Here is a 22,231-nt window from a genome sequence, read left to right on the forward strand (position 1 = left end):
TCATACAAGCATCATAATACAAGCCAGGGGCCTCGAGGGCTCGAATACAAGTGCTCGATCATAGACGAGTCAGCGGAAGCAACAATATCTGAGTATAGACATAAGTTAAACAAGTCTGCCTTAAGAAGGCTAGCACAAAAGTAGCAACGATCGAAAAGGCAAGGCCTCCTGCCTGGGACCTCCTAACTACTCCTCGAAGCCGAACTCCATGTAGAATCATCCTCGGGATCTCTAGCTCCTGGACTCCAGCATCTGGTTGCGACAACCAGGTATAGAAAGGGGAAAAGAGGGAGAAAAGCAACTGTGAGTACTCATCCAAAGTACTCGCAAGCAAGGAGCTACACTACATATGCATGGGTATATGTGTAAAGGGCCATATCGGTGGACTGAACTGCAGAATGCCAGAATAAGAGGGGATAGCTAATCCTGTCGAAGACTACGCTTCTGGCCACCTCCATCTTGCAGCATGTAGGAGAGAGTAGATGGTAAGTTCACCAAGTAGCATCGTATAGCATAATCCTACCCGGCGATCCCCTCCTCGTCGCCCTGTTAGAGAGCGATCACCGGGTTATATCTAGCACTTGGAAGGGTGTGTTTTATTAAGTATCCAGTTCTAGTTGTCATAAGGTCAAGGTACAACTCCGGGTCGTCCTTTTACCGAGGGACACGGCTATTCGAATAGATAAACTTCCCTGCAGGGGTGCACCACATAACCCAACACGCTCGATCCCATTTGGCCGGACACACTTTTCTGGGTCATGCCCGGCCTCGGAAGATCAACACGTCGCAGCCCCACCTAGGCTCAACAAAGAGGTCAGCACACCGGTCTAAACCCTATGCGCGCAGGGGTCTGGGCCCATCGCCCATTGCACACCTGCACGTTGCGTACGCGGCCGGAAGCAGACCTAGCCCCCTTAATACAAGCGCGAGCTTACGGTCCAATGCGGCGCGCGCCACTCGGTCGCTGACGTCAAGAAGAGCTTCGGCTGATACCACGACGTCGAGTGCCCATAACTGTTCCCGCGTAGTTGGTTAGTGCGTATAGACCAAATGGCCAGACTCAGATCAAATACCAAGATCTCGTTAAGCGTGTTAAGTATCCGCGAACGCCGACCAGGGCCAGACCCACCTCTCTCCTAGGTGGTCTCAACCTGCCCTGTCGCTCCGCCACAAAGTAATAGTCGGGGGCCGTCAGGAACCCAGGCCCACCTCTACCGGGATGGAGCCACCTGTCCTTGCAGCCCCCTCATCAGAATCACTTGCGGGTACTCAACGAGCCGACCCGACTTTAGTCACCACATGTGTCATGTATATAAAGTATATAGTATATACCCATGATCACCTCCCGCAGTGATCACGGCCCAGTAGTAGCATGGCAGACGGACAAGAATGTAGGGCCACTGATGGAAAAAAAAACTAGCATCCTATTCTAAGCAGTAGGATAGCAGGTAAGGGTAACAACAGTAGTAGAAAAGACAGGCTATGCAGCAGATAGGATTAACCGAAAGCAGTAACATGCTACACTACTCTAATGCAAGCAGTATAGAGAAGGAATAGGCGATATCTGGTGATCAAGGGGGGGCTTGCCTGGTTGCTCTCGCAAGCCGGGGTTGTCAACAACGTAGTCGGTCGGGGCACCAGCAGCGACGTCGGTCTCGTAGTCTACCGGAGAGAAGGGGGGAGAAACAATGAATATAATGCAAACATAAGCATGACGATGGAAGACATGACAATGCGTGGTGCTAGGTGTGCCCAATCGCGGTAGTAGGTGATACTGGCGAAGGGGGGAAACATCCGGGAAAGTATCCCCGGTGTTTCGCGTTTTCGGACAGATGAACCGGAGGGGGAAAGTTGCGTGTTTGCTATGCCAGGGATGTGTGGCGGACGAACGGACTGCATATTCGGACTCGTCTCGTCGTTCTGGGCAACTTTCATATACAAAATATTTTCATCCGAGTTACGGTTTATTTTATATGATTTTTCAAAGTTTTAAGGATTTTCTAAAATATTTCAGTTCGAAATTTTATATCTAAATACTTTTGTCACATGGTGTTGTGCTAGCTGGTGTGTATTACAGGGGGGCCATGGGTTGGGTTGACCAACCAATTTGACTGGTCAACAGTGGATGTGACCCACATGTCATTGTCATAAGTGTTAATAAAACAACTAACTAATTTAATCAAGGGGGAGTCCCACATGCCATGGACTACAAGCTAACTTATCACTAAGTACCACTAACTATCTTTTAATTAGGCCCTACTTAAGTGGGTTGCCCGCATGTACAGAGAGCCAACCGGCCTCACACACGGCCGTGCACATAGCACAGTTAAGCCATGGCCATGGCACGGGAGCGTACAGGAGCACCCAGAGATGCACGTGGGCTCGGCGGCTACGACGCGAGCAACAACGGCCGGGTAGGAGCAGGCAGAAGGAGCAGCAAAGCAGCAGGTAGGCAGCACGCCGGCAACAGCAAGGAGGCAGCAGCGCAAAACAGCAAAGCAGCAGCAGTACAAGGAGCAGCAGAGCAGCGGCAGGGCCGCGCGCGGCACGCGTGGACGCGCGGTCGGGCGAGCCAGCACGCGGTCGGCGAGGCGCGGGCGTGCCGGAACAGGGCCGGCTCGCGGCGGACACGCGACAGGAGCGGGCGAGCATGCGCGGAAGTGGGGCTCCGGCCATGGCGAACAGCGACGCGCGGGGGCATCTACGGTGACGAATCAAGACGAGGAACAAGGGGGAAATGGAGGGGATGCTCACGCAAGTCCGATGGCGAGGTCGGGGAGCGTGGGGGTGGCCGGACGCGACGGGCTCGACGACGAGATGTGGCGGCGAGGGCGGAGAAGATGACGCGATGGCGAGGCAGCAGGGCGTCTGAGCTCGAACTGATGCACGTAGTCGATGGAGTCGGAGGCGCTGAAGCTCCAGGGCATGCTCTCAGGTGACGGGGATGCCGGTGGCCGCGGGATCGACGCGGCAACGACGACCATGAGCTTCGGGAGACGAACAAAAGAAAGCGAGAGAGCGCGAGAGGATAAGTGACGATTAGGGTTTGTCTGTGGGGTCGGGGGTCTTCTTATCCATCTCCATGGTACTCCAGATGATCGACACGACGACAATCGGCAGCATGGACGGCGTGTGTGCGTGCACAGCACCATGGCCTCCTCTGCACTGTACAGAGGTGGGGGAAAAGCCTTTGTGGGCTGGGCCGAAACACTATAGCTACATAGAGCCCTCCCGCACAGTAGCTTGTTGGGCTTTTTTTTGTTTAATTTTCCCTTTTACTTATTTTCCTATTCTGTTTTCTTTTAGTCTCTAATTTATTTTCAATTTTAAAAAGATAAAAGTAGTTCCTAGTTTAGTATAACTAACTATACTACTGCCATATTAACTATGGCACCCAAATAAAATAGTTTAGTATTTTACTAAATATAAAAGGCATTTATTTAATTGTTTAAGATATTGTTTTATTTATTTTAGTGCATTTAAATAATTTATAAAAATAAGGTTTCACCACCATAATTATCTATGATTTATTTGCTACATTTCGAACACTCTAGTTTTAATATTTGAAAAAAATTATTGTCTAACTTGATTTTGAATTTGAATTCGAATCGGTTTCGAACTAACACGAGATTAGCCACAGTAATCGAGGTGACATGGCATGATTAGCAGAGGTTCACTGTAGCTTAAGTATCCGGGCGTCACAGGCTTAGATTTCAGCCCCAGTTGCGAGGCAGAGACTGCTCAAGCGTATCAATCCTGGAATATAACATAATTTTGCTACAAAAATTGAGAAGGTACTGATAAGCTACGTTCTCTAGATTAGAACAAAATCATCAGTCCAACATTCTATCTTTTCATCCAATTCAATCCTCTTGTCGACCATCATCGTCAAATGGATAAATGGCAAAATAGAAGTTATCAAAGCAATTGTGGGCTTGTGGCGTCCGGAAAAGGGTGCCCCCATAGATGGCCTAAAAGATTAGCATATGCGGCCCAGCTGAAATGATCCACCATTACTGCCATTGCTCTTGAGCTTTTTTTCCTGCCATTGCTCCCAAGATTTTTCTTTCTGCAGAGACAATATGAACATAATGCATGCTGGCATCATATATCTGTCAATACAAAATGTTGGTCGATGTTGTACAACAACAAACCACCAAACTAGCCGTTGAAGAGTGATTTAAAGTATGCACTTATTTACCTTCATTTTACTAGCAATGGAAGGAAGCCATTTCTCTCCCCTGACCTTCTTCAGCTGGTTCACCCTTTCTTCCTCCCTCTTGGCTTTGGTCTTTGCTGCAGTTTCTCTAGCTTCCATTCTAGCCAATGATATTTGGGATGCTTCTTTCGCGGAAACAAGTACGTCGTTACCATCAACAACAACAGACTGAAGCATATGTCTGAACTGAAATCAGGGTCGCAGTACGATCAGTAAAACATACGACCATAAGCTCACATGCATATGTATGATTATTGTGAAAATAGATATCAAACCTTCTTTGATTTCTCGTCGACCTCTGGCCCAGGAAGAATCTTTGGTCTCTTGAGTTGCACATGGTATTTATCTAGAAATAAACATTAGTATGAATATGTATTATCATCATGAAAGGATTTATCCACCAAGATTATTAAAGATAATCACATTCACGACATACCTACGGCATCCATTCTGATGCCAGGAGGTGCCTTTTTAAATAACTTTATCCCTCCCCCTGTTTCCTCGGGGTCAGCCAAGTTCAAGCAAGGATTCCTCACTATTTCGAGATTTTTCTCTAACATATCGTCCAACATATTTCTTACCTGAAACAAATCAAATGAAGTTTGTAAGATCATAATGCATAACATAGTATGACTTCCTAATGCCTAACCAAAAGAAAGAATGATATAAACAGAAGAACAACTGAATGAAGGGCAGAGAAAAAAAAAACTTAAACAGGAAAATTTTGTTTAAGTGAAATGGTTATACTATAGTTGTAAACTGGCAGGTCTGAATGGTGAATACAGGGCAACATTGTGCCAGCTTTTTCCAGTTGCTCATCAGGCTTGCCAGGTGAAGTGATGAACTACTACATTCTGAAAGGATCATGCAAGTAAACGGTACAGAATTCTGTAGATGTAGAATGTAAATCACATGGTGTAATTGCAAACTACTGCATATTAAAAGGATCATGCAAGTGATGAACTTACTTTGTGGCTGGGACAGGTACCAACAGAAACTAATACGATGATCTGGAGGCCCACCGGAAATTATTTAACATATGGAACGGGGCATCTACCAAAAGGTGAAAGCAATAAGGGGAATTGGATCGATTGCAATGCAAGATGGGACATTATTTCCTAGCGGCAAAGCAAGTTCATTTTTATTTTACTGGGTACTGACAAAATTGATTTTTACTGGGTGGCGGCATAGTAAGTTGTGGCATTTTATCAAACAACAAGCGAGAAAACCTCCAAAATGGCAATGGTGCAGTACACATCCTATATGGAGTGGAACATGATTGATTATATCCAAAACTTCAGTCTATGGGGTAACATGATGGGTTTTCTCAATTTACCAACCATAGCTACTCTGCAAGAGTGTAGCTACTTATGTGCATCCGCTGGTAACACTGATATATTTCACCCGAAGATACAGTACATTTGAAGCAAAAATGCAGTTGCTATTGCTAACTCACTATGTTAACCCAGACTAATCCGGGTGAACCAGCTAATTCTAGTTCGTCCACGGACCACAGGACGAATGAAGTATGCATCAAGCTTTGAAAACAGCACTGAATTAGAACAACAAAACCAAAGACCATGTCAAGCAATGAGCTGCAGCACTGATTTAGGAGCAGAAGAAACCAAAGCTTTGCGCCTGATATTATGCAGCTAGCAAGCCTAAAGCAAGGGGCGAACGTGGAAAGCAAGATACCTTGATCTGGTACAGCTTGAGCCCAGGCGTTTGCGCCTTCTTCTCATCCTGCGGCGGCTGCTCCAGCCCGTTGCTGTCCTCCTCGACGCCGCCGCCGCCGCCAGAGGCGGCCTTCGCCGCGCCGTTGGACGACGGGTAGCCGAAGCCCCCTACAGCTACAGAGTCGATGGCCGCCCTCCACGAGGCGTCTCCGTCATCGTCGCTGCTGCTGCTCGCCGTCGGGCTGCCGCTGCTGCCGCCGCCGCCGCCCATCCTGCTGCTCGAATCGACTCAGCTCGCTCGGCCGGTGGTGCGCACTTGCGCTCTGCTTTTGGGCCGGTTGTGCTCTGGGTTGAGCTGGGCCGGGCCTAACCTGTTTCGCACCGACCCCCGCGGCTCGAGCCGTGTTCGTTCTATTCTATCACGGGCTGAGCCGCTGACGAATAGGCCAGCCGCCTACTATTCCCTTCTCTTTCCCCGACCCCAACACTTGCGGTCGTCAAATCTCGCCGTCCCACCTCGCCGCCGGCGAAACCCGACCGCCCGGCAGGGCAACCGCACCACCGGCCGGAGGCCCGCGCTTGTAGGATAGTCGGAGATGGGGAAGAAGCAGCATAGCAAGGACCGGATGTTCATAACTGCCACGGAGTGGGCGACAGAGTGGGGCGGCGCCAAGAACAGGGAGGCCATCGCGCCATTCCAGCGCCTCCCCTTCTACTGCTGCGCGTAATTGCCTACTCTCCCTGCCCGCTTCCCCTGTTCCCGCACCAGCCTTGCTGGAAGATTTGCCTGCTTACTTCTGTTCTCTTGGTAATTTAGGATTCTGATTCGAATTTCGGGAGAGCTTGAGCTTATAGGGTTTCTTCCTTAGGGCATGAACTTATTTTTTGTGGATCTTTTAGTTGGTATATGCCACTAGTTAAGCTAGTTAGTTACCTTTGTAAGCTCCAAATGCTCAAATTCAGCTCTGGATATTGACCTTCATACGATTCGAATTTAGCCACATTAGCAGTTGATTAGTAAGTAAAGTTAATCCCTCTTCTTCAGCCACTGATTATCATTTCATTGGATATTAGGCTCACGTTCTTGCCATTTGAGGATCCGGTGTGTACGGCAGATGGAAGCGTCTTCGATTTGATGTAAGTGCTTAGGTTGTTCTTCTTTGGATAACTTATTGGTAGGAGAGCTGACAAGGTTGGGATTCTTATTTCTTGCTTCTGAATGTAGGAGCATAATCCCATATATTAAAAAATTCGGGAAGCATCCGGTAACTGGAGCAGTGCTGAAGCAGGAGGATCTAATTCCTCTCACTTTCCACAAGAACACAGACGGTGAGTTAAATCTATGGCATGAAAAAGTCGATGTAGCCTGAACCAAATAGAACTGCATGAATGAACAGTAGTAAATTCCTTTGATGTTAGTTGATCTTCTGGTGCCATTATGTTAATATTTACTCTTTTCATGCAGGAGAGTTCCAGTGTCCTGTTTTAAATAAAGTTTTCACAGAATTCACGCATATAGTTGCTGTAAAGACTACGGGGAACGTCTTCTGTTATGAGGTGGGCTTTAGACTTTGGTTAGCTTATATAATAGTGTTTTTCAGGTGGTCAATTTGGTATGCTCATAGCTGATTGATTATTGCTTTGTGCTCATAGGCAATCCAGGAGCTTAACATTAAGCCAAAGAATTGGAAAGAGTTGCTAACCGATGAGCCCTTTGCACGAAAGGACTTGATAACAATTCAGGTAGCTGTCTGGAAGGACAATATATATTACTCATTGTCTTATTGACAATTAATACCCTAGCCTAATGCTGTTTGCCTTCTGAACTTCTGTAGAATCCAAATGCGCTTGATACCAAGGTCCTAGGGCAATTTGATCATGTTAGACAAGGCCTCAAACTTGATGATGAAGGTTCAATTATGCATCCTCTTTCCCTTTTACTTATTTTGTGTTGGCTGTTTTGTATCTAACATATGTAATCTTTCCTTTTGATGTAGATTTACTTATGTAGTCTGACTATCCAACTTCTGTGCAGAGTTGCAGCGGATGAAAGATGATCCAACCTACAACATAAATGTTGCCGGTGATCTTAAGCAAATGATGAAGGAACTTGGGACTGAAAAAGGAAAATTAGCTTTTCTGCATGGTGGGGGAGGACAGAAAGCTCAAAAGGAAAGAGCTGCCGCACTGGCTGTCCTTTTAGCAAAAGAAGAGAAGAGTGACTCAAAATCGAGCAAAGAACCTAAACCTCCTCAACCATTCAGTGTTGTGGATGCTGCTTCGGCTTCTGTTCATGGCAGAAGCGCAGCAGCAGCAAAATCTGGCACTGCTGAGAAAACTGCTGCTAGAATTGCTATGCACAGGGCAGGGGATCGGGATCCTATAAATGCTAAATTGGTATACTCTCATCTCATCTTTATGTCTTATATTTACATAGACCTTTTGTTACTTGTGTAGTTGGTGCTTGTCTTATGGAGTTGATTCGGTGATTTCAGGTTAAAAGTCGTTACACTACTGGAGCAGCTTCACGTTCTTTCACGTCGACTTCCTATGACCCCGTTACCAAAAATGAATTTGAGTATGTTAAAGTTGAAAGGAATCCAAAAAAGAAAGGATATGTTCAGTTGCATACCACCCATGGTGATTTGAATTTGGAGCTTCATTGTGATATTACTCCTCGGACATGTGAAAACTTCCTAACACATTGTGAAAATGGTTACTACAATGGTCTTATCTTCCATCGTAGCATCAAGTATGTTCTCCTATTCTATTAGCCGTATATAAATCGTGTCCATTCAATCATTCCCTTCTTTACACTCCCTCCGTTCGGAATTACTCGTCCAAGAAATGAATGTATCTAGATGTATTTTAGTTGTAGATACATCCATTTTTGTGACAAGTAATTCCGAACGGAGGGAGTACATGATTATGGCTATATATCTAAATGTTGTCTGGTTTGATCATTACCTTTTTACAGAAACTTTATGATTCAAGGAGGTGATCCAACTGGCACAGGAAGCGGAGGGGAGTCCATATGGGGTGGTCAACCTTTCAAGGATGAACTGAATTCAAAGCTGCTACATTCAGGAAGAGGTGTTGTCAGCATGGCGAATTCTGGGCCCCATACCAACGGGTCGCAGTTTTTCATCTTATACAAGTCCGCGGCACATTTAAATTTCAAACATACAGTGTTTGGCATGGTGGTTGGTGGTCTGCACAATCTTTCAGCAATGGAAAAGGTTCCTGTTGATGATGACGACCGCCCATTGGTTAGTATGATTGTTTTAGTTTCATCTGCATTTTTTACTTTATTTTTGAAATGAAAATACCTTATGCTTTTTTTCAAATAAGATTTTGTGGCCACAAAACGTTTGGCCATTAACTTTGGCACAACTGCAGTACACTTGTCTTTTAAGCACTGTGTTTCATAATATTTTAGGTATAATTTATGTATTGTTTTCGGCATAGAAACATCTGACATGGTATTTCTGGTTTTTAACTTTTAACAGGAGGAAATAAAGTTACTGAAAGTTAGTGTATTTGTGAATCCTTACACGGAACCAGACGAGGAAGAAGAAAAGGCAAAGGAGGAGGAGAAGAACAAGGATGAAGATCATGTAATGCTGCCTTGCATCTTGTTTCAGTTAGATTCCAGTGCCTCTTTGCATTTACTCTGATGATTTTAACATTTTGTTTGCATTAATCCAGGATAAGGTGGGGTCATGGTATAGCAACCCAGGGACTGGTGTTTCTGCTTCAACGAGCGCTGGTGGTGGAGTTGGCAAGTATCTCAAGGCTCGGACGGCTGGCTCTGCTGATGCCACTGGAAATGCCGCCACAGCAGATGATTCAAGCAAGAAGAGAAAAGCGAGTGCTCCTAGTGTAGAATTCAAAGATTTCTCTGGATGGTAGATGACGTGAATTTCCCCTTTCTTCTCGGAAGAAACAGCAGGTTGAAACTTTGTAACATTTGAGCATATGCGCCCATGTTATGATAGTGTATTAACTGTCCAGAATGCGGTCTCGCAGCTCACAGCAGATTTTTCAGAATCCACATCTTAGTCAAACACGCATGCTCAGTACTTGAGTAAATGTTTCCAATGGTCTATTCTATTAACATTAAGTGAAACACAACTGTCTGGAGCAAGAGCCGCATAAACATTTATGCATAATACGTATGATATTTTCTTTAGATGTGCGCATACAGATCTTGTGTTCCGCTAAGAATTATGCTAGTAGAAAGTCAAATGACTCAGAATGATGTTAATAGAAAGGCGAATGAGTGAGGCACGGGACGAGGTGCACACGCCTTCGCCAAGCTTAGCAGCTGTTGTTATATCTGTAAAACTAACTAAGAGTAGTGTTCACCTACAAAAAACCTGTCAATATTGTTGTGTAGGTGTTATTTACCAACCTTACCACATAGAGTAACTTAGATACTCAGGCATGTTGGGATAACCCTAGAGCACTGCACAGATATGTACATGTGGCTAAACCAGAATATCTTGAAACATGGCTAAACCAGAACGAGATCATAGAAAGTTGCAGTAACAACTAAATTTATCACGAGTCCAAAAGAAAACTAAACTCTATCATATTATCCATCTTGCAGAACATGTTCACCAAAGGTGAACACACAGCCACCAGATAAACCCTTGAAAGGACTTAACGTCGACCTGTACAGCGCGTAGAATCGACCATTTGATGAACTAAAAAGTAGAAAAAGAAGATGAAATCCTGTCTGGCTCAAAAAGCTGAAACGAAACTAAACTCCGAACAACCACTCTGCCAGCTCCTTACTTTTATTGAAAACTACGCACGCTTGAGCAAAACGACCAGAATAGACGCGATGGCCAGGAGCACGAAGGACGACGGGCCATTTGTGAAATCCTTCTTGGTGTTGATGATTAGGGTCTTCAACATCCCCTTGCTCTGGCCCTCGTCCGCCGTGGCCACCAGGTCCTGCATTATGCTCGAAAGATTCGTCACCATCTCCGACACGAACGCCTTCATCATCTGAATGTAATCACTGAATGCGTCTCCCGGCGAGACGACACCATTGCTGCTCTGCGAGCTCTCGGCGTCGCTCAGCTCAGCTTCGTCAGTGACACTTGATGACTCGCTGAGGTCTGAGAACGGGAAGATACATGAACCAAGTTATTACTTATAATTTTCTAATGGTTAACTGAATTAGATGTATTAAATGATGGCTGGGCGCTTACTTGTCTTGTAAAACTCCACAAGTTTCTTATTCTTCATCACAGCTTCCCAGACATTCTTATCAGAAGCAAGCGAAGCAACAACATCCTGCAGCCCAAGTAGAACCGTAAATAAACAACAATGCTGAGTTGTTTACACTTAATGCCAACTGAAGTTGCATGAATACAAAAAAGGGCTGACATTATGACAATATATGAAATAAACTTATCTTCTGATGCTAGCAGGAAGAAATGAAAAAAGCATGACTCCACAACACATCATTAGGGTGACCTTGCCTTGACACCTTCAGTATAAGTTGGAGCTTAATTACCTGAGCTTCAGGACTCTCGTGTAGCATGGTGAAGGCTTCAATAACACGTGCAGAGGAGGATCCAGAGGCAACGGATAAACTGTCATGCTGCTCTTCATGCTTAGATGCTTCTGAATGGAGATGATCCTGAAATGTTTCCTGAGCAACCTTTGTGGGATCATCAAGGCCATCATGGGAGATATGTGTCTTGGAGATATCCAGGCGGCCACCATGGGAATCAATCTTGGCGCTGGTTGCATGAACACAAGTCATCAGTTTGTTAGCAAACACAACATCTGGCACACAAGCCAAAAGGCCCAAAGCGGCATACATATGAAAAGGTACAGTAAGGAAACTAATCGAATACAGAATTGTATGACATGGTTGGAAGAACAACTCTACATGATTGACACGTGGAGATATTTCTAGGGTTTGGATCAGACAATGCTTTCAGAACATGCAATGGAAATCCTAAACAAGCATTGGCGTGATTTTCCGTGAATCAAAATTCTGATGGCACGATTCCAGCAAACGAGCACTTGGGGGCAGGAACGTCAGAGATAAACATGAAGGGTGCCTAAATTTTAAAAAATCTTGAATCTATCGGGAAAATGCTGAACGCTCCTGATACCAATTTGGTCTTACACCGGACAACAGATAAGAACAATCTAATGAAAAAGAAGAACAGAACAGGGTCAACCACTATATAGGGCTTTGTCACTGCCTAACAACCAGACGTGCAATCGCATCAGTTTGCAACTAAAACTTCATGGACATGAACCATATCTATCAAACTATCACCAGTTTGGCCGCATGACATTAATCAATCTAGTAAAACAAAGGAGACCGGAAGGAGAAGTAACAAGTAATTAGGAAAGTTTAGCGCTGCGCACATCTCGAAGGCGTCCCTGAGGTCGAGGGTGGCGGCCATGGCCTCCTCGTGGGAGGGCACGGGGCCGAACACCTCGCGGTCGGGGATGTACCAATCGTCGAAGGTGGTGGCCGTGGACGCGGGGCGGGTGTCGGCCGCGGCGGCGGAGGAGGAGGAGGGCAGGGCGGAGCGGCGGGCGTTTGAGGCGGAGCGGTAGCCGCTGATGAAGGCGGCCCTGGCGGCCGCGCGGATCCCCATGCTGCCGCCTCCCATCGCCTCCGATCTCTCTCAAGCTCTGCGGGAGAATCGACTCGATCGATCAAAGCCCGGGTAGAATGGCGGCGACCGGGTATTTAATAGCCGCGGAGGGTCAGGGAAGGTCGCTTGGTGATTAGGGGGGCGCCGCGGGATCTGGACCGTTGATCCTGGAACGGACGGATGATGGGGTGCGGCGCGGTGCACGAGGGGGCCGTCCACGTCGAGTCCTTGCGCAACACGGGCGTAATCCTTTTGCTGATACGCGGCGGGCAGTTAGTTGCGTAGGGAATCACGCCGCTTATCTCGGAGATTAAACAGGCCAAAATCACCGGGCCAAACTGGAGCACGCACTTTTTTTAAGGTAATATCACTAGGAGTCACATAACTTGCATTCGATGTTTAGTTTGATGCTAAAACTTAAAAAACACGAATTTATGATAATTCAACTTGTGTTCTCGTGCAAATACGGTGCCTACCGGAGGCCCACCTGTCCGTGGCTAGGAGTGCACAAACATTGGGTGACCCTAACACGCCAGATTTTTTTAGAGAACTCCCTTGCAATATATTTAATTACCCACAAAAGGCCTCAAATATAATTAAAAAAGATCAGGCAAATGAGGTTCGAACCCAGGATGGGTTAATAAAACACTCAGACGCATATCCATCCCACTGGCGTTGGAAGACAGTGGATATGCACAACTAAAATTTATTTAATTAGACCAAACAGCCAGTCAAATTTGTGTCCGTCAATCAGATAAAGAGGCTCATACTGTCTAATGGGTAATTTAGAGCTGGGGCCACTAGTCAGTAGGATACTAACAACGTGTTAGGCTAACCTGGTAACTAGGCTAATTTAGGGCCCATCTGTCAGTGGGTCAAACAGAAGTTCGTAACCCGGACGCATGAATAATTTTGCAGAAAAAAAGGAGCGACAGAATCAATCTGTAGACCTTGAACGTGGAAGCATAGGAGCTAAACACTACGCCAAGGTATCCGTTAGTGCATATAAAGAGAAATACTAAGTTTTATATTTTGGCCACGACAACTACTCGTATTGATTTTTTTAACCTAGACAAAATTTCTGATAACTTATTTAATTTTTTGTGTTAAACTAAATATATTAGATGTTAAAATATTTGAAATCAAAATTCATTTTTAAATTTCAGGCGAAAAAATTGCAATGTCTGTGATATTATGAAACCCGCATTTTTCCGGCCCCTTCCGAAAATATTCTCGCTTGTGAAAAGGTTTTGTACGTTGTGCATTAAGCATTATATATTTTGACACATTTTTTTCATTTGAACTCATTTGAAATGTTTTGATGATAAAAGCTAAGATTTTTTTTCCAAAACCCAGGAAAAAATACGACAAATAGACCTGTTTCCGTTATAAACTAGACTGTATCTATGTACGTGCACGAACATGTAGTTGATGCAGTGGTTGCTAGTGCGCTCGTTGTATATGAGGTCTGGAGTTGAATCCCCGCCCCTCCTTTTCATTCTCATTTCTCTATTTTTAATTGAGTACAGAGTTATTCCTGCAAAAAAATTTACAGAGTTAGCGATGCTTACGCAAAAAAAACGCCCATTGCACAAGCTGTTTCCAGTCACTGACAGTGGGCCATAGTCAGGTGGGCGTGCCACATAAGTGCGAGATACGACTGAATACGAGCGAAGTGACCGTATTTGTACGAAAACGCAAGTTAGATGATCACAAATACGTATTTTTAAAGTTTTAGCACCAAACTGAATATCGAAGCTGTATCTTTTTTTACTACTCACACTGTTTCTAAATATAAGTCTCTTTTACATATTTTAATACAAACTATATACGGATGTATATAGACATATTTTATAGTGTAGATTCACTTACTTTGCTTTGTATGTAGTCTATATTGAAATCAGTAAAAGGACACATATTAGTGAACCAAACAGTGCTTGGATGGTTAGAGGGACAGTGGTATCCCAGCCCACCAGGGTTCAAGTCCTAGTGCTCGCATTATTTCTAGATTTATTTATTTCAGGATTTTCAACTATACGCCTTTAGTGGGAGGCGACATTCCGTCGGCGACGAGATGCCTAAGGTGACTTTGTAAATCTCAAGATGATATGCCGGCTCAGTCTCTCGAAGGTGCTCATAGAGGTAGAGTATGCGTATTCATAGGGATGAGTGTATGCGCATATGTATAAGCGCTTAAGTTTGTACTGTGTTAAAGAAAAGGACACATATTATATATATGATGGGAGTATATTGGAGCGGTAGCAAAAGAGGTGTCGGTGTACGTGTTGGAGCATAAGGGCATCTACAACCAGGCACCCCATACTCCCCTCTAAGGGCGTTTCCAATGGTGACCCGCAAGTTTCCTTCTACGGACACGGATGCAGGAGGCCGCCATTCAATGCTGCCCGCATACATCTCATTTTCTTAAGTCGGCGTGATCAAATAGCCGCATACATAGAGTACAGTGGTTCAAATGGCCGCATGCAGCACTAGTTTAAATTTAAAGAAGTTTAATCATTACATCCCAACATTGTTGTCACCTTTAACCACCCATTGATGCTCAATCAGATTTTAGTTCAGTTGCTCGTGAGTTGGTCGATGCCTGCTCGTGAGTGGGTCGATGCCGAATTTGTTGATGCATTTGAATAAGGGTGATGATAGGCACCGGTGCGTGGGCCCAAATTTGGGCCGGTCGCCCGCGGTGCGTCTGATCGCGTGCGTACGTACGCTCCAAATCAAGGGCTGGTCCCCGTGCTGAGAAAAGAAACAGAAAAAAATCCTCCACACGCGTCTTCTTCCTCGCGACAGCTCCTACGTAGGAAGTAGGAACTAGCTGCCTCCACGGTCCCTCCCGCTAGCTGCAGATGCCCATGGCACTCGCAGCATCTTCGGTAGCCCGCCCCACTCACACACAGTAGATCGGACTGCCACTCGTCGGCATGTTCCTGTGGACATATGCAGCTTTCCGATCTGATTTCCTCATAAATGCCTGCATCAGTATCGCCACCGATTGTAGCAAAAAGGGACGCCGATTGTCGAAAAAAGGCAACGCGGTTGCAGCAAAAATGTGACGCCGACGGTGCGTTGTAGCAAAATGAGACGTCGGTTATAGCAGGGTGCTATGCCGGTTCCAACAAAATAAGATGTCAGTTGTAGCATGGTGCTACGCCGATTCCGGCTTCACATCGGCGGGGTGGCGGCAGTGGGCATCACCGGTTCTAGACCTCGGCGGCGGCGGTTCACAGCAGCAGCATGAGGTGTGACGCATCGCAGCTGCCGTCGGAAAGATGCGACATCCAGCAACAGGTGGAGTCCCCTCTGTGAGGTCGGGTCATCCACGACGAGCTCCCCGTCGACACAACACACGATCACCGCGGTGGTAGCAAAAAGGTGTACAGGCTGAGCAATCCTGGTTGCCGTGGTCACCCCATGCGCCGCTCGTCGCACCACCGCACGTCAGTTGCAGCAAAATCGGTCGCGGTGGTAGCTTTCCCACTGCCGGTTGCAACAAAATTTGCAGCCTGTCATTGTCGGCCACACTTCATCGTCTCTTGGTTGTAGAAAAACCAGGTGCCGGTGGTTGCTTTCCCCATTGTGTGTTGCAGAAAAAAATGTGCGTCGTCGTCTGGTTGCAGCAAACCCGGGCACCGGTGGTAGCTTTCCCGGTGCCGGCCATGACCTCTAGTCCTCGCCTGGTGCAAAAAGGTCCGACCTCGCCGAGGAGATGCACGACCATGGCTTTCTCGGACTATGCTTCGGTGCCTTAAGGCACCTGCCTTTGTGTCCATGACATGTGGGCCCAATAAATGGCTGGTCCACATGTCAGTGACCCAAAGGCAGGTGCCTTTAAGGCATCGAAGCTGCGTCCGGCCTTCTCGGGTTGCAATCAGCCCATGGCCTCCCTTTGCCGGTGGTAGCTTTCCCGGTGCCGGTTGAAGAAAATCGCAGAGCCGGTTGCCGCTTCAGCACCGGTGGTCGTGACCTCTAGTCCTCGCCTGGTGCAAAACGTCCGACCTCGCCGAGGAGATGCACGACCATGGCTTTCTCGGGTTGCAATCAGCCCATGGCCTCCCTTTGCAACACCGTTCTCTGATCTGGGAAACAAAACCGAGGGAAAAGGGCTCGCAGGCAGCCTGGGAGAAGGATACAGCCGCGGCAGGGGAGGAAGAGAGGAGAGTGACATGTATACTATACCTGTATGGCATAGAAAGACACATGTGTGATTTCAATATACCATGGCATTCGATTTCCACGTCTGTTATACCTAGAATTTTTGGAGACCCTGATTCTGCATCTTAGAAAGTGCCAGAATTGCCAAATTTATTTTTACTACAGTCAACTGTATGAAAAACATTGATGCCGAGTTGCTTATATCCACAGTTCTGCCGCACTCTGTAGTGTATCCAGGTGCAACTGATTGCCCCGATGCAGTGCTGAACCGATATGGATTACAGGCATTCAGATACACGTATCTGTCAACACGATTCAGATACCACACCACAAGCAAAAAGACTGAAGGTGTAGCCACATTATTCACACAAGGGACACAGGTATATTTATGTGACTTGAGAACAAACTCAAAACTGCACATTTACAACTCTGCTAGCCTCTACATCTGACCTATACAACACACACCCTCCACTGTGTGTCGAATGTCAATAAACCCGTATCTATCATGTGTAACAAACGTATAGCAACTTAAACTTTCAAATTTTCAAGAATCTGTCCACCCCTCGGGGAGCCGCCACCGCCGGTGCCAGTAAATCGACACCCGGGACCAGAGCGGGAACATGAAGCTGTAGTCTGCGGCCTCATCCGGCACGCCACCCACCGTCAGCGGCAGCCACACGTACCGCGAGTCCCGCAGGTCCGAAGGGTTCCACCGGTCGGCCATGAAGATGAATGAACCTCTCAGGCCTCGAAGTGGCAGCACGAATGTGCTCTGGGAGAAGAACGTCGTCGACCGGAATATGTCGTTCCCTCCCACGCAGGGGCTCCCCAGCGTCTCCCAAGGCCCCATCACCGACGTCGCGGCGTGAGCCAGCGCGGTGTTCGGCGCCCAGCCCGTGCACCCTGAGGTTATCATGTAGTAGGTGCCGTCGAACTTGAACAGCGATGGGGCTTCTCGGTGCTGCGCAATGAGAAACCTCCTCATGTCGTCGGTCACGTCGAGGTAGTCGTCGGTCAGCTGGCCGATGTGGAGCTCGCTGTTGTCCTCGGATGAGTATATCAGGTAGGCCTTCCCATTGTCATCCTTGAAAATGGTCATGTCTCGGCTTTCGCAGTCGTGCGGGCGCTTGCTGTAGAGGTAGGAGAACGGGCCTGTGGGAGAGTCACTGACAGCCACCCCAACCGAGGCCTTGGTGTAGTTAGCATCATCTATGTGCATCCACATCACGTATTTGCCTGTCCGATCGTTGTAGATCACCTTCGGCCTCTCCAGGACATTGGATACGTGGAGGTCATGTGTCACATTCTTTTTCTCGCCACGGAGCACGACTCCTTCATTTTTCCATGCCCACAGGTCCTTCGAAGAATAGCAGCTCACTCCAACAATGTCAACCTGGGAGGTAGTTTATCTTGGTCAGAATGACATGACAAAACATAGCAGCAAATGACATGGTAAGTTCAACTGCTGAACATCACTAACTTATGTAGTATGTCACAAGCAACAAATGACATAGTAAGTTCAACTGAACATCACTAAATTATGTACCCCCTCCGATCACAACTATAAGATGTTTTAGATATTTCAATATGGACTGCATACGGACTGAAATGAATGAACAAACACACTAAAATGCGTCTATATACATCCGAATCAGAAAAAAGTTAGAAGATCGTATAATAGTAAACGGAGGGAGTATGTCCGAAGCAAGATGCAAGTGTATGTCTACATAGTGGTGCATTTTCATGGTCTATAGGTGTGTACTCTGTAAGGATGTGTAAGTAAAACTCTAACCAGGAATCCTTGATGATCTAGAAAAAATTGTTTCACACCAAATCAGAACCGCACATTTTCATAATTTTTGAAATCCAGTGTCAAATTCCTATTAAAATTGATTAGTTGATAGTATTAGATGTTGTGTGGCACTATTGCGGTCCCCTTGGGTTAGTTAAACGAAAGAGCTATGATCATGGTAAATTTCCTAAACCAACTGCCTAACTTGTTTCCCAAAAAAGGAAAAAAAAACTCCCTAACTTCTTGAAAACCCTACAATAGTCTTCTTAGAAAATGCACAAGCATTGTCTTTCTAATTCTATTGATACTTGACTGCACAATCATGTATCTGCCATCTAATTCTGCTGACACTGGATTGCAACAACTTGACACTGAATAACGGTTTTTCTAGATGATGCGCAGGCATTGTGTATCTTCTTACTTAAAATGTTCAAACAAAATAACTAGGAATGGACATAGAGTATTCTTTTGTGCAACCGAATAGCATCAACCCAAAAATGTCCAAACAATTATCACATGATAAGGTGTCTGAAGATATTATCTATTTGTTATCCCTAAAATTTATACATTAACCTACGTTTCTAGTGACCTGCCTTCACGCAGCCCAGGTAACGTCCTTACCTTCAGAACGGAAAATTACTTCCAACATGTCCCCTAGCAACTGGGCCTCAGCGACAGAATCTAGATGCATTTAGAAAAAATTAGATGCATGCATTAGCACACACTACTCCACAGGTACTGAAACCCTTGCAATGGTATTTAGAAAAAGGGAAATAGGCTTACTAAAACGTTTGTAGAATTATACAATTTTTGTTGTGTGTGAATAATATTGCCAACTCCATCGACTGAATCTTGTATACAGGAATACAGATTTTGATTATCTGAGAATAGTGTAGTCCGTCTGTTGGGATGATTTCCTTAATCTTGCAGCCAGGCATAGGACTGGTGTAATGACACAAAATATACTTGATCATTTCCCACCCATTTTGTTTACAGTTTGACTACGCTGCTAGGCCTACTCACACTTATATCAGGCTCATGTGCACTAAAAGAGGGCTGATCAATTCTGCTTCTGTACATACTGTCTGATGCATTAGTGAAGAATAGAGCAAATAAATGTAAATGCTATGTCTGGCTCTAAATTCAGTTAGTGGTACGTTTCGAGTACGGCAAATCGGCAATAATGTATGTTCTCTGATTAATCCACCAAAATGATACGGAAGCTCTTCAGGAGTGACATACAAATGATAACAAAAAAATTCAGAGCATCAGAACAGTTCGACTTACTCGATCAGCACCCTTGCTGTGAGCTTTGTAGGTCTTGCCATCCTTGTTCTCTCCGTACCAGAAGTAGGTCTCGGTCCTCTCATCATACAGCACGCCGCCTCCATGAGCCTGGATCGGCTTGCCGTCGGTGTCGAGCCACACCCTCCCGGGGTGGTAGAAGTACATGCTGTCGTTGCCGCCATGGACGGGATCGATGGCCGTCCTCGGCTCCGGGAAGAACATGTCGTGCACCGCCGAGGACTCGTCCAAGAACTCGTCCACCACGGACAGCGGCTTGGTGTGCTCCCCCTTGCGCCGCACGGCCCGCGGGTTCCTCCGGCTCCGGGCGGGCGTCACCTGGAACCTCTCCTCCTCCACCACCTCCAGCTCTCTGAGGATCGCCCGGTGGATCTCGCGGGGCCTGCCGCTCTGGTCATCCTTGCCGTGGGTGACCAGCAGGTGGAAATTCAGAAGGACCACCAGCGCCGCCAGGCCCCACACCAGCAGGGTCAGGGAGCGGTGGCTCGCCGCGTAGCAGTAGCAGCGCAGGGCCAGAGATTTGGGATGGTGCTTGCTCCTCGCGCCCATGGCCATGCTGCCGCCGCTCATCCGCTCCGGCTGGCACGCGCTGCAGCAGGAGAAGGAAGAAAGGATGTCTTATCAGACTGTAAAAGATAGAATTTGGAAATTTCCGGAAAATGAGCAGGCTCGCGGCTACATGTGTCAAATCAAGAAAGAAACAAAGGTTCGTTGGGACAAGTCCAGGATTTCGCGGGCGCCAGATTTCATCCCCAATTTGGCGCAGCATGGCCAGAAATTTCCCACGTTTTATCACGAGATGATTTCGGGAAGGTTTGCCAAAACAGAGCACATCCTTCTCAGCTAAGCTCAGCTCGAGCAGGCCAAAACGGAGCAGAGAGCTGTACTATGAATCCAGCGAAATTGGCGCCAAGAACAGAGGACAATTCAAGAAACTACCCACTCAGCACGCAAACGAAATGAAAAGGGAAAAAGAGCAGGAAAAGAGAAACGAACTAGGCTCACCATGGCGGGTTGATCCAGGGAGCGGAAGAGGGCAAGCAAGATAAAAGCTAAGCTAAGCCCAATCCCACCTGGTAATTAGTACCACCTACCAGCAGAAGAATAAGAATAACCACCCCCAACAAGCGATTAAAGAAATCGGCGGGGCTCACTCACCATGGGCGGGCCGGTGCTCCGGCCCTGAGATCTCGTCAGACGATGATGGGGAGGGAGATGCTCTCTCTGATTAGATTAGGCAAAGCTGCGATCTGGCTCCCGGGGAGATCATGGAGGGGCTCGCTTGGCTTGAGCGGCTGGCAATGCGAGTTGTCTAGTGGCGAATCGCGGCGACGACGAGCGCCTCTGCTTTACTCTGGTTCCTGGCGGTCGCGGTCACGGACAGTGGAGCTGCGGGGGCGGGCCGTTCCTGGAAAGGTCGCCCGTCACGTAATGGTGGGTGGGGGTGGCGGATTGGAGGGGCGGAAGACACCTGTGCTGCGGCCGCTGTGCGGCGGGCGTGCCCTGCGGCTTGGGTCGGGGACAGGTTGGTTTGGGGATGGTCTCCCGCGGCAGGTGGCCGCCGTGCTTGACATGTCTTGGCTACTCAGATCATTGTTTTTTTAAACGTAGGCGAAAAATTGTTTCGTCTCACGTTTAAAAAATCAGGAACATTTTCAATCTATTTATCTTCGATCACGGCACAACGACGAATATTAGAAATAATAAAAATTACATCTAGATCTGTAGCCATCTAGCGACGACTGCAATCTTCGCTCACGTTAATTAACGAGATTCCAGAACACCTCCGGATCTAGCTTCATTTTTTTAAACCCTTAAAAGCAAAATGGGGCAGCTCCATTTATAGGGATGAAAAAAAAATCCAACTGCAACGATACTACTCCCTCCGATCAAAGAAAAGTGTCTCGACTTTGAAGTAAGATTGAAAAAGGCGTTTCAGCTTTGAATTATGGTTAGTTTGTTCCGATCAGATGGAGTACCTTTTTCGGTTTACTAAGCCTCCGTGTATTTCTAAATTAACAATTTGGTCAATATAGTATAATTTATATTATATATCACTCCCTCCGATCCGAATTAATTGACGCAACCTCTATATAATTGTTGCGTCAATTAATTCAAATAGAAGAGAGTATTACAAAGTTCAACTGATTTTTTTAGTGGTATGAATTTTGATATTTATTACTTACTATATTGGTTGAATTGTCAGTCTGGGATATGTGCAGGCCTAGTAAATCGGAGAGGCGGCAATAGATAATAATTTTCAACCTGTATATTGTGTTGTGTGCTAACTTTCGCATGGAGCCCACATGTCATTAGCTTGTTGTTTAATTTGCATTTTCATTCTTCCTTCATCTTCACCAAACGCTCAGTAGGTCGTTGCACCGCTGGACGGCATCGGGATGCAGCAGAGAGCGGCGTTGCTCCAGGACAA

General features: G+C 46.5%; 4 protein-coding genes and 1 long non-coding RNA gene across 6 annotated transcripts; 1 reads left to right on the forward strand and 4 right to left on the reverse strand.

The window, feature by feature from the left end:
- On the reverse strand, positions 1 to 3,033 carry LOC141021358 (uncharacterized). Its single transcript, XR_012182381.1, has 3 exons — positions 2,755 to 3,033; positions 1,588 to 1,662; positions 1 to 252 (listed from the first exon to the last, which is right to left on the reverse strand). It is a non-coding gene; the product is annotated as an uncharacterized lncRNA (long non-coding RNA).
- Positions 3,034 to 3,738: 705 nt separating this feature from the next.
- Positions 3,739 to 6,273, reverse strand: LOC109762291 (uncharacterized). Its single transcript, XM_020321125.4, has 5 exons — positions 5,915 to 6,273; positions 4,656 to 4,800; positions 4,495 to 4,565; positions 4,202 to 4,405; positions 3,739 to 4,069 (listed from the first exon to the last, which is right to left on the reverse strand). Exons 1-5 carry the CDS (start codon positions 6,164 to 6,166, stop codon positions 3,980 to 3,982), a joined length of 762 nt encoding a protein of 253 aa, XP_020176714.1. The 5' UTR covers positions 6,167 to 6,273; the 3' UTR covers positions 3,739 to 3,979.
- Positions 6,243 to 10,029, forward strand: LOC109762292 (peptidyl-prolyl cis-trans isomerase CYP65). The gene is made up of 11 exons (XM_020321126.4): positions 6,243 to 6,619; positions 6,970 to 7,032; positions 7,121 to 7,224; positions 7,361 to 7,452; positions 7,549 to 7,638; positions 7,731 to 7,806; positions 7,931 to 8,292; positions 8,391 to 8,647; positions 8,873 to 9,164; positions 9,405 to 9,512; positions 9,604 to 10,029. The coding sequence occupies exons 1-11, from the start codon at positions 6,492 to 6,494 to the stop codon at positions 9,805 to 9,807; spliced, it is 1,776 nt and encodes a 591-aa protein (XP_020176715.1). The 5' UTR covers positions 6,243 to 6,491; the 3' UTR covers positions 9,808 to 10,029.
- Positions 10,030 to 10,427: 398 nt separating this feature from the next.
- LOC109762295 (uncharacterized) lies at positions 10,428 to 12,601 on the reverse strand. The gene is made up of 4 exons (XM_020321128.3): positions 12,298 to 12,601; positions 11,426 to 11,654; positions 11,118 to 11,202; positions 10,428 to 11,024 (listed from the first exon to the last, which is right to left on the reverse strand). Exons 1-4 carry the CDS (start codon positions 12,546 to 12,548, stop codon positions 10,708 to 10,710), a joined length of 882 nt encoding a protein of 293 aa, XP_020176717.1. The 5' UTR covers positions 12,549 to 12,601; the 3' UTR covers positions 10,428 to 10,707.
- A 4,411-nt stretch (positions 12,602 to 17,012) lies between these two features.
- Positions 17,013 to 21,240, reverse strand: LOC109762283 (uncharacterized). Of its 2 annotated transcripts, none has more exons than XM_020321115.4 (3): positions 20,959 to 21,240; positions 19,783 to 20,389; positions 17,013 to 18,096 (listed from the first exon to the last, which is right to left on the reverse strand). In XM_020321115.4, the coding sequence occupies exons 2-3, from the start codon at positions 20,368 to 20,370 to the stop codon at positions 17,248 to 17,250; spliced, it is 1,437 nt and encodes a 478-aa protein (XP_020176704.1). In that variant the 5' UTR covers positions 20,371 to 20,389; positions 20,959 to 21,240; the 3' UTR covers positions 17,013 to 17,247. The 2 variants fall into 2 exon arrangements, with proteins under 2 accessions (XP_020176704.1, XP_020176705.1); XM_020321116.4 differs by having other exon boundaries at positions 20,806 to 21,105.
- Positions 21,241 to 22,231: the final 991 nt, after the last annotated feature.

The sequence above is a fragment of the Aegilops tauschii genome, chromosome 4 (genome assembly GCF_002575655.3).
Source record: "Aegilops tauschii subsp. strangulata cultivar AL8/78 chromosome 4, Aet v6.0, whole genome shotgun sequence".
Taxonomy (NCBI): domain Eukaryota; kingdom Viridiplantae; phylum Streptophyta; class Magnoliopsida; order Poales; family Poaceae; genus Aegilops; species Aegilops tauschii.

What these genes read in the sequence shown, in the direction of transcription:
- LOC109762292 (XM_020321126.4), top strand. Translation starts at nt 6,492, where the DNA reads ATGGGGAAGAAGCAGCATAGCAAGGACCGGATGTTCATAACTGCCACG. An exon ending in TTTCCACAAGAACACAGACG is followed by an intron (nt 7,225 to 7,360) that starts GTGAGTTAAATC and finishes CTTTTCATGCAG; the next exon opens with GAGAGTTCCAGTGTCCTGTT. An exon ending in AGAACAAGGATGAAGATCAT is followed by an intron (nt 9,513 to 9,603) that starts GTAATGCTGCCT and finishes GCATTAATCCAG; the next exon opens with GATAAGGTGGGGTCATGGTA.
- LOC109762283 (XM_020321115.4), bottom strand. Translation starts at nt 20,370, where the DNA reads ATGAGCGGCGGCAGCATGGCCATGGGCGCGAGGAGCAAGCACCATCCC. An exon ending in ACAGCAAGGGTGCTGATCGA is followed by an intron (nt 18,097 to 19,782) that starts GTAAGTCGAACT and finishes ACTACCTCCCAG; the next exon opens with GTTGACATTGTTGGAGTGAG.
- LOC109762295 (XM_020321128.3), bottom strand. Translation starts at nt 12,548, where the DNA reads ATGGGAGGCGGCAGCATGGGGATCCGCGCGGCCGCCAGGGCCGCCTTC. An exon ending in CTCAGGGACGCCTTCGAGAT is followed by an intron (nt 11,655 to 12,297) that starts GTGCGCAGCGCT and finishes TCATGCAACCAG; the next exon opens with CGCCAAGATTGATTCCCATG. An exon ending in ACGAGAGTCCTGAAGCTCAG is followed by an intron (nt 11,203 to 11,425) that starts GTAATTAAGCTC and finishes CTTGGGCTGCAG; the next exon opens with GATGTTGTTGCTTCGCTTGC.
- LOC109762291 (XM_020321125.4), bottom strand. Translation starts at nt 6,166, where the DNA reads ATGGGCGGCGGCGGCGGCAGCAGCGGCAGCCCGACGGCGAGCAGCAGC. An exon ending in TCAAGCTGTACCAGATCAAG is followed by an intron (nt 4,801 to 5,914) that starts GTATCTTGCTTT and finishes GATTTGTTTCAG; the next exon opens with GTAAGAAATATGTTGGACGA. An exon ending in CATCAGAATGGATGCCGTAG is followed by an intron (nt 4,566 to 4,655) that starts GTATGTCGTGAA and finishes GTTTATTTCTAG; the next exon opens with ATAAATACCATGTGCAACTC.